The following is a 10,510-nucleotide window of genomic DNA, read 5'->3' on the forward strand; positions in this document are numbered from 1 at the left end:
CCCCCCTCTTCGCCACGACATTCCACCCCTCGGCTAGGGTGTTAGGTGCCGGAGGCAATGGTCGGGGTTCAGCTGGTGCCGTTGGTTTATGAGGCACCTTTCCCGCACCCTTCTTCTTCTTCTTCTTCCCCTGCGGGCCCTTTGGCGCAGGATTGGCGGCGCCATCAGCGTGGTCACGACGGGCTCAGTTCTCGCCTGTGTCGGACACACCTCCTTGTTTTTGTCGGCCGCTAGTGGTGGCCGCAACCTCTTCTCCGGAGGGAGTCACTCTTTGAAGGCCTCCAGCCTTGTACTGACCATAGTGCCCACTTCCACCATCACAGTGCGCACTATGTCATTGACGGATATAGACTCCGCCGTTGCCTTTGGCGTCTCTATCGGTCTTGAGCGCTCCACGTCCGCTCTTAGGCGGGCAAACTCCCCCCTCAGATCCACCAATTCCGCCTGCAGCCGCGTGTTCGAGGCTCTGAGGAGATGGACTTTCTCCGACGCCGTCCTGTTCGCCAAGGTGTTCACGGCTTTGGATATCGCACCCGCGGCCTCCTTCAGGGCCTTCGTGAAGGTACCCTTTAGGTTCCCTGACTTGCTGGCGACTCTGTTAATAACAGCCAGGCTTTCAGAGACCTGGCAGTGCAAGTCAGAGACTATAGGCTCCTCGGGGCAATACTCCAGCGACACCCAAACCTAAACCTAAACCTAAAATTAAACCTAAACCCAAAACCTAAACCTAAACCTAAATCCAAACCTAAACCTATACCTAAACCTATACCTAAACCTAAACCTAAACCAAAAAAAACCCCCCCATCAATTTCATAAAACTTGATGTAGTAGTAATTACTTTGAATTTTATTATGTTTTAAAATGTAATGGTATTTTTAAAGCATAAACATTGTATAATTTGTATAAATAAAGCCTCATATTGTTGGTCACTTCTTTTTACCTACGTCACTACGTCACTACGTCGTACAAATGTCAAACAACTGGCGAGTGGCGACATCTGTACAACTCTATAGTCTCTGGATATTCTCTCTCTATTGAGATAGATTATAGAAGGATATAACAAATAGAGTACTCTATTCAGCTACGCACTAATTTGTATAACATATAGTATTGAATTATAAAAGTAGGTAGGTATCTAATAAATTGGTTTTTATTTAAAACATGTTGCACCTTTACAATTATAGTGACCTAATCCACAAAACCATGATTTTGTGTTATTGTCAGAAATTGACCTAAAATAACGATCTTTATCGACTCTGAGTAAAATATAGATAGTTTTCTTCGTAAAAAGCTACAAAACGAATACTTAGGTCTCTTTCACTTTCCTCCAATTACCGCGTTTGTAACAGATAATTTAATACCACGCATTATACCACCCGCTACATAGTATATATTCTGTCTTGTGCTTCAATAATAAACAATAATAGATAATATAGTTGTTTCAAAATGCTAATTTAAATAAATATAAGTATTTACAAAATATATTTTGCGAAGACTCAATATTATGGATTATTATTTTACTTAAAAATATATAAATATTCAAAATTATTATTTTACTTAAAAATAAGGATGATTTCATCTTTAAATAGTTTTCTACGTGTACTTAATATGATTAAAATCATCATTTAACAGGTGAACAATTAGAATAAACAATGATTTTAAGATTGACCTTCTATTATATAATATTTTACTTTAAAACATAAGGCAGACTGCGCATTTCATCGTCTATTCTCATAGTCAAATGGAACCGGAATAAAATATTTCAAACGCTGGCAACCCCTGTTTGCGGCAGGAATTTTCCAGGCAACCCTGTTTTATAGTGTTCAGAAAAAAATAAGCTTTAATTTGATATATAATTCATTAAAAAAACACATGAGTGCAAATTTAAAAAGACATGTTTAAACCAGGCAACACTAGACTTGCGGCAGATTGAGAGCTGGCAACCCTTAATTTTCCAATTCCTTATGTGATTATCTTTCAAATGGTGTGTGATTCATATAAAAAACGTATGAGTGCAATTTTCTTCAAAAACGAGTTAAAAAAAATGTAATTAAAGGTGATTGCGGCAGGATTCTTCCAGGCAACCCAGGTGTAATCTGTTCTACTAATCATGTATTATTCATTAATATAGGTTTAATTAAGAAACCTGGTAGATGCAGGTTTCAACGGTGGGATCTCAAGTTATTAGCTTTGCGTAGAGGCGTCTCCTCGCTGTGCGTTCTCTACCGTATATATCAGGGGAGTGCTCTGGAGAACTGTTTGACTTGTTACCTGCCGCCGAATTTTCTAACCGTATAGTACGTCACAAACTCAAGTGCTCAAACTATTGTGCGGTTTAGTAGGAACTTTCAACCTTCCACGCGCCACATAGCTCTGGAATGGCCTATCTGCGACAGAGTTCCCAGGTCGATACGGCCCGGGTAACTTCAAAAAGTGCCTCTTTTTCTACCTTAAAGACAGGCAGCGGTAGCTATAGTAGCCAACCTGTAGCTCCTCTGGTGTTACCCAGGGTCGTGGGCGGCGGTGATCAGTTTATTTATTTATTTATTTAATAGGAAGCCAACGTTGTATACAATAATAATTTAAACGCTAAAAACAAAAACAATCTTAAGCGAGTACAACACTAATTGTATACCCCACTTACAGGCTAACTTGACATGCATGAAATAAAAAAAGAAAACAACAGAAAACAAACACAATACAAATCATTCTACACTAATATTACTTACACTTCAAAAAATATATATATAAAATATAATAATTTATACATATAAAATATAATAAAAATAAAAAACTTATAAGTACTACCTATAAAAGAAACAGAACACCAAAATTTTACAATGATTTTACCTATTAAAAACATAAATTAATTTGTAGTTAATTGATAATTATTTTTTAAGAGAAAAGATATTTTTTTTTTGTTTGCAGTTTGAAAGATGATATAGATTGTTTAAATATATCCAAACCTGCTTTTTTGAATGTGCTATTATATAATATTAGAGTTCTACTTAATGGAGCTGCTTTACCTATGTTACTCCTACAGAAACGCATTATAAAAGTGTGCTTATTTTTATTGTGGCTTCTAGAATTGTTCCTTGGTACTGCTAAACCTATTCTGTGTAACAAATTTGGACTATCAATACCCCCATTTATAATTTTATGTAAGAAGCAAAGATCAAGTAAATCTCTACGATTAGATAAAGAAAGAGCATTATAAAATCTTAAGTGATCGGAATAGCTTTTAGTTTGTTTCAGCAAGTTATCTTTGTAAGCCAATTGACGTAAAAATCTCTTCTGTACTCTTTCTAATCTGTTTTCATGTGACTTATAATGAACATTCAATAGAACAATATTCAAGCTTACTACGTATTATAAAGTTAAATAAAGTTATTTTGGTACTGGATCTTTTAAATTCTTTTGAGGCTCGCAAAATGAAACCTAGCAGTTTTAGTGCCTTTTTTTTTGTCGTCTAAATGTGGAATAAAACTTAACTTATTATCTAATATGATCCCGAGATCGCTAATTTGGTTGACTCTTCCTAAAATATTTCCATTTATAGAATAGTTAAAGTTAATATTTTCAGTATTATTTGATCAGTTACCATCAGGTGACCCGTACGCTCTTTTGTCTTGTCTTTTTCCATAAAATATGATTTTTAATTACTTTTATCTGTAATCTTCTAATATGATTTTTTACTACATTATCAAAATTTCTATAAAGATGTTTTTATTGTTTTGAATTGCAAAATATGACCATTGTCGATATTTATAATAATGTACTTTGAGCATTGATACATAAAGCTAATTATTTGTCTTACATATATGTTCTTGTAACAATACATTCTTTGTACCTATGTTATGTAAGTACTTGTTATCATCATTTTAAAACTCTGTTAAATGTGCTGATGTCAGTGAACTATTTAATTAACTCCTTCAAAAACTTAAATCAATTATTGATTTGGGTAAGGATTCATAATATTCTCTTGTAATGAATGCGTATTAACTCCTCTACAGTTTTAAATTAATTACATATATTATTAGCTAAATGTACAATTGGTAAATATGTAGTTATTACAAAGTACACGTAGAAAAGATGTTTTAGACATTTTTATATACTTAGATCTATTTCAAACGAACGAACTAAACAATCTATGTATTTAAGTACTTGATATTTCTTTGAAGATCAAGTCATTCTTCATCAGTGTGTTGAACTACTTACTTAAGTAATTACGACTTCAACCATTGAATAATTAATTCAGTCTTAAATAGATTTCATTGAACTCATGTTTCGTGGTTTTATAGAATACACCTCCTAAGGGTGCAAATAAGGGGTTGAAAGTTTGTATGGAAAAATCTTTAAATGCCACCAATTTTTATAAAATTTTAGGTTAGTAGTAGTAGTTAAGTATAGGTTTCTTAGAATTCACCCCTAAATAAGCAAGCGAAGCTGCGCGCGTCCGCTAGTCATTTATAAAATCATTAATTTGGTAATAACCTTTAACACACAAACAAATCTTACTTACTCCACCTTACTTATTTGCACCATTAGGGGGTGAATTCTAAAAAACGATGAAACACGTGTTCAATGAAATATTTTTAAGAGTCAGAATTTCAAATTTTATAAAAATTGGTGGCCATTTAAACATTTTTCCATACTAACTTTCAACCCCTTATTAGCACAATTTTTCAAAATCCCTTCTTAGTGCCATATCTCAAAATAAAAAAATCCATCGAGTGGGTACGGGCGCGCGCGTAACAAACTTGTACATATAGAGATATACCACTCTTCATGGCATACCAACCGCACATGGCAAAGCTGGGTAAAACACGTAAACAAATATTATTTAATATCTCAACTTCGAAGGAGCAATAGAATTTTATTTTATTTACAGTAGCTATAATTTATTATCTAATTTAACTTTTTTAAAAGCAAGATGAACCTTTATTCGTTTGTCCTGCAAACCTTCTCTGATGACATGACCTTTTATACATAGGAACTATCGATCTGCTATATTAAAGCAGCTAAAATTTTGTTTTAATTTTGCATGTATAAATATTACCTTTAAAATGAAAATGTTATTAAAACACGAACCAATTTAAATTAGTATTATAAAATAATCTTGTTTGAATTACAATTTGCAGGAAGGGTAAGTCATTAGTAGAGAATATTTGTATATATAATAGAAAAAAGATCATTAAAGAAGGTAAACACAATAAAAGTCTAATATAATTATAAAAATTATTTGTTTTATAAAATGCAAGATTGCGTGTCAGACGGTGTGCACGCGGGTGGCGGGGGCGGCGGCGGTGGGCGGGGGCAGGGGCGGCGCGTCTCGCAGGAAGCGCAGCAGGGCTGGGTAATAGTCGGGGCGCGTCCAGGTGTCGTCGTGGCCGCCGCCCGGCAGCACGCTGAGCCGCTTGAGCGGCGCCCCGCAGCGCAGCGCCAGCTCGCGCGCCATCCGCGGCGGCACCAGTGCGTCGCCCGCGCCGCACACCACCAGCGTGGGGCACGCCACGCCGCTCACCTTGCGCACCGACATGTACTGCACACACACACGTAATAGCAATACAACAACCATTACACTTCCAAGTCAATAGCTGAAACAAGAATTTACCTTATTTTTGTGACAAAACATGGGCAGCCAATTCAAGCACCTCCACTTGAGTAGTATTTTGGCCATATCAGGAATGCTTGTGAAAGTGTTCTCTACAATAAGAACCCATATTTTGTTCTTATACTCAGAGCGCGACGCGAGGTCAATGGCCACTGCCCCACCTGCATGTCATGTAAAATATTCAATGAACCTACATTTACAATAATTTATGATTATATAACAAAACTAGCGGACCCGGACGCGGCTACGCCTGCTTGAAATATAAGAATATAATTTCTATAGAAATATAATTTCAATCTAGATGAAATGCTAAAAGTGACTATTATATTTATTTTCATAAGGATGAATATCAAAATGTCGCGGTAACGGTTGCGTAGCGACGCGACGGTTGTTATTAACATGGCAGAATAAATTGCATGTCAAATTAGAAAGTATTTTAATTTATTAGTATATATGTGTAATGTAATATTATATAGCCTATAGCACTTCTGAAGAATGCAGCTTTCATACAAAACAAAAACAAAGTAAATCGATCCAGTAGATCCAGAGATCTTAGCGTTCAAACAAACAAACAAACAAACAAACTCTTCCGCTTTATTATATTAGTATAGATAGTGTGCTACCAACCGAGAGATCTTCCAAATACTATAACTTTACTGCGGTCAACATCATTCCTCTGCATGATATAATCAAATGATGTTTGAGCATCAATGTAGAGTCCTTGCTCTGATGGTGAGCCCTCAGATAGTCCGTAGCCACGATACTCCACCAGTAATATATTAATATTTAATTTATGGTAAAAACCTGACACATTTGATAATCTGAAATTTTAAAAATATTTAGCAAATCCTAAATATAGCAATATTACTGTAAAAAAAATAGTGAAATATATTTTGAATTGACAAAATTAAGTATCATGTTCTTTTTATTTAACTTGCAATATATGTATGTATGTATGTTCGGGTGAAATCTTTGAGCTCAATTTTGAAGTAGATATCTTCAACCGACTGAGCTGTAATTTTGAATACACGTTATACATAGTTTGGATGACAATGCACGATAAAATATGTGACGTCATGTGGTGGACCATCCAACATGGCGGAATGGTTATATTTAATGCACTTCTTCTTAATAAGGGTATCAAATGAAAGGGCTCGTTGAAAGCAACTCGAAAAATAATATTGTCATTCTAACTCCAATACGGCGCACCATCCAAGATAGCCGAATAGTTATTTTTGGTCTACTTCTACAATATAGATGTCAAATGAAAGGACTTGTTGAGAGTAATTCAAATAATAATGTGACGTTATTCTAAATCCAATTTGGCGGAACATCTAAGATGGCGCAAGAGTTATTATTTATGCACTTCTGCAATATTGCTATCCAATGAAAGGGCTTGCCGAGAATAATTAGGAAAATAATGTGACATCTCTCCAAATCTAATATATTATAACACTATTGAAGTTTTTTGTGCTTTTTGTACAGTACGCAATATGCAAGGTAGTACTGTTGTCTACGCTGTTATCTACTTAGGCTCGGAGCTCTTTCCTGCTGGTAGTACAGCTTCCAAGGATACGTGGCCTTAAATAGCGTTATAAGAAGGTCTCCTTATGGAAGGGCTGGACTATTTAACCAATGCGTTGAATACTTGCGCTAAGTAAAAAGTAAAAAATAAATAAAAAGTGAAAGATCTCTTTTAGAAAAAGCTTTTATTTAAATGCTCTAACAAGCTTTTATGATCATATAAATAGTGGATTATGAGGTTATGAATTGACAGCTTAAATTTAAAAGAAAAACTTTATTTTCTTCTTTTTAGAGTGTTTAAATAAAAGCTTTTTCTAAAAAAGTTTTTTTTTGCATTTTATTTGTATAATTTCAACTTGTGACATTGACAAATATTGTGTGCACATACTAATATGGTTGTGCTCAACTGGCACGTTTGGAACGCCATTATAGAAAGAACAGAACAGTACTAATATGGTGCAACTGCTATAATTTACCTTAAATGTATTATTATAACTTAATCTAACCTTTGTCCCATATTCCCTGCATTACCATGAAAAAATATCATTGTCGGGACATGATTGCTGTTATTAACTTGTTTGATCAAAAACATATGAATTTTGTAACCATCTCTGCTTTTAATTTTTATACTTTCATAAGGCAATTTGTAGTTGCTGGGCTGCAGTATAAACACACGAGAGTCTGGTGGATCATTAGGGTAATATAGGAGGAGGTCTTGGGCACTGTATAATATACCTAAAAAAAATGTTATTAAAGATAATTGATTGATATGGTATTAAAGATAATTGAAGAAATAAAAGAAAAATCCTAGAATACATTAATGTTACCGTTATCATTAAAATAAACTAATTAGCTTTATTAAGAATATCAGTTATTTTCTTTAGCAAAATGTAATGACTATTTATCTATGACACTGTGACAATGATTTATTTTTCTAAAGTTGTCTTTTTAAGCAGGTATAATAAACATTTTTGAATTGGACAAATTATATGTTTATAATTTAAATATTACATCAAAATTGTGTACTTTATTTTAACAGTCAAATTTGTATATGTTTGTCACAACTAATTTAAGACATATCTCTGTGGGGAAATTTTCACAAATTTCCATTTTCAATAATTATAATATAAATATTGGCATAATTAGCATAATTATCGTTTGACAGGAAGATTGCTATTTATTAAATATTTTTTTCTTATTTTTCTTTCATAAATGTTATCCCACACATATGAAAGAAAAGTTCTGCTACATTTAATTTGTATATGGTATAAAAATGTTAAAAATATATGTAACTGTATAAAAACGCCAAAAGCCAAATATAAACAAGAATATAAAAAAGTTAATAATGCTCAATAACTGATAATACAAGTTATTAAAAGATTACTATTTTAAAATAATTTACCTGATATTCCAAAGGTGAAAACACTTAGCGCAAGGAAAATTCCATAAAACCAAAATATTATAGCACTAGAAAACAAGGTGAATGTAGAAACAACCCATAACCTGTATAATAACACTCTAAGTATATGATACATTATCTAAGTTCTTTAAAATTATCACAAAATAACATTTTCTTTTTATATATATATATATATATGTGTGTATATTTAAAGTTTAATAAATAACCAATTACTTTATTAATATGATAATCTACAGAAATATCTGGTTTGTTTATATATCAAGAATAATAACAACTGGACGACTGGGTATTTATTTGAACTTTTGTTGAAGTGTTTAGGAATCAAAAAGAGGAAGTGTCCCCCAAGTTATAACTTGTGTAAGAAAATAGGATTGTTTTGTGGATAAAAGTATTTATGCTTCATATAGCCTAACAATTGAAAATAAATTGACAAACGTCGGAACTCAAATTGTGGGTGACGAATGTCATTGTCATCGCCGCCATGACATGAAATCAAGAATCGTCACAGACTATTAATAAGACCTCTACTCGTAGAATTATAGAATAAATATAATAGAATAATTTTATTATTTTTTTAAATACAGTCAATTTATTATAACTGTAGAAATTAATGAACAAAAATGTATATTTATGATTTTTTTGTATCAGTTCACTTAAGTGAAATAGAATGTGGGACATACTCATATGAGTGTTATATTACAATAGCAATAATAAATAAAACAAAATAGAACGATTTTTCATTCTATATTTGACTATGCCTACCCCCTTATGATAAGTGGATAGTCTACACATCAAAATTAAAAAAAATATATAAAGAAAAAAATTCAAATTCCATCATTTGTCCCCTTCTGAGGAATGTTCAGATTCGTAGTTGATTGATTCGAAGTTTCAAAAATATGTAATTTATGTTATTACGCCCGTGTCATCGAAATCACACATATTTTTAGCGTAGAATATACTTGAGTTAATTTTTTATTGATAATTTCCAAAATATGCTTCAGCCTTTTTACTATAATTTCTAATAAACTAGCTGTTACACGTATATGACTCTTTTCTGTGATCCAAAAAATCTGCATTTAATTTGGTAATATTAGACAGCTATAATTTGCTTACACCCATTACGCAAGACGGATGTGTATTTTTATATTCCAATAAAAAGAATCGTGTTTTGTTCATTTTGTAAAAGATCAATGAATCTTTATTGTATTTTGGTAAGTATGTGCTACTTATATTTGTAATTGTATAGGCACAATGGCTTTCAAGGAGTATTTTTGAAATATCACTCGCCATTTCTCTATCCCTGAAAACTAAAGATCATCGCTGATTTTCGATTGGAAAATCATTTCTGTAGACATATTTTCTGTTACTCTAGGTGTCCACAGGAAAGACGTATGTCCACATAAAATACTATTAATAATAAAAAAATATGTGTTGTAATATCAAAATCACTTTTTTGATTATTTGTTTATGCTTGCGCTTGTAAAACTAAACTAACAGCTTTTTTGCTATTTTATAATGACTAAACTATAGCATTTTACAAGTGTCAAGTGGTGTAAGTTATTAGCTTAAATAACGAAATGTTTAATGTATGGTTTTAGATTTAATTTTAGAGCAATTGCCCCAGTAAAAGATGGGCAGATTGCCCCAGTTTCAGTTGGGCAGATTGCCCCAGTTTCAGTTGGGCAGATTGCCCTAGTTTCAGTTGGGCAGATTGCCCTAGTTTCAGTTGGGCAGATTGCCCTAGTTTCAGTTGGGCAGATTGCCCTAGTTTCAGTTGGGCAGATTGCCCTAGCTTCAGTTGGGCAGATTGCCCCAGTTTCAGTTGGGCAGATTGCCCCAGTTTCAGTTGGGCAGATTGCCCCAGTTTCAGTTGGGCAGATTGCCCTAGTTTCAGTTGGGCAGATTGCCCTAGTTTCAGTTGGGCAGATTGCCCTAGTTTCAGTTGGGCAGAT

At 33.4% G+C, this 10,510-nt stretch overlaps 1 protein-coding gene across 1 annotated transcript; it reads right to left on the reverse strand.

The window, feature by feature from the left end:
* Positions 1 to 5,226: 5,226 nt before the first annotated feature.
* Bem46 (abhydrolase domain containing 13-like protein Bem46) lies at positions 5,227 to 9,042 on the reverse strand. The gene is made up of 5 exons (XM_085206138.1): positions 8,541 to 9,042; positions 7,645 to 7,873; positions 6,242 to 6,435; positions 5,615 to 5,775; positions 5,227 to 5,542 (listed from the first exon to the last, which is right to left on the reverse strand). The coding sequence occupies exons 1-5, from the start codon at positions 8,671 to 8,673 to the stop codon at positions 5,270 to 5,272; spliced, it is 990 nt and encodes a 329-aa protein (XP_085062264.1). The 5' UTR covers positions 8,674 to 9,042; the 3' UTR covers positions 5,227 to 5,269.
* Between the last annotated feature and the right edge of the window lie 1,468 nt (positions 9,043 to 10,510).

This window comes from Heliconius melpomene, chromosome 21 (assembly GCF_056956725.1).
Source record: "Heliconius melpomene rosina isolate 202511_hmr_F chromosome 21, ASM5695672v1, whole genome shotgun sequence".
In the NCBI taxonomy this organism is placed as follows: domain Eukaryota; kingdom Metazoa; phylum Arthropoda; class Insecta; order Lepidoptera; family Nymphalidae; genus Heliconius; species Heliconius melpomene.

Coding starts and splice junctions, on each gene's coding strand:
- Bem46 (XM_085206138.1), bottom strand. CDS start 8,673: ATGTATCATATACTTAGAGTGTTATTATACAGGTTATGGGTTGTTTCT. Junction 5,776..6,241: donor AGTATTTGGAAGATCTCTCG/GTTGGTAGCACA, acceptor CATGACATGCAG/GTGGGGCAGTGGCCATTGAC. Junction 5,543..5,614: donor TGTTTTGTCACAAAAATAAG/GTAAATTCTTGT, acceptor GTGTGTGTGCAG/TACATGTCGGTGCGCAAGGT.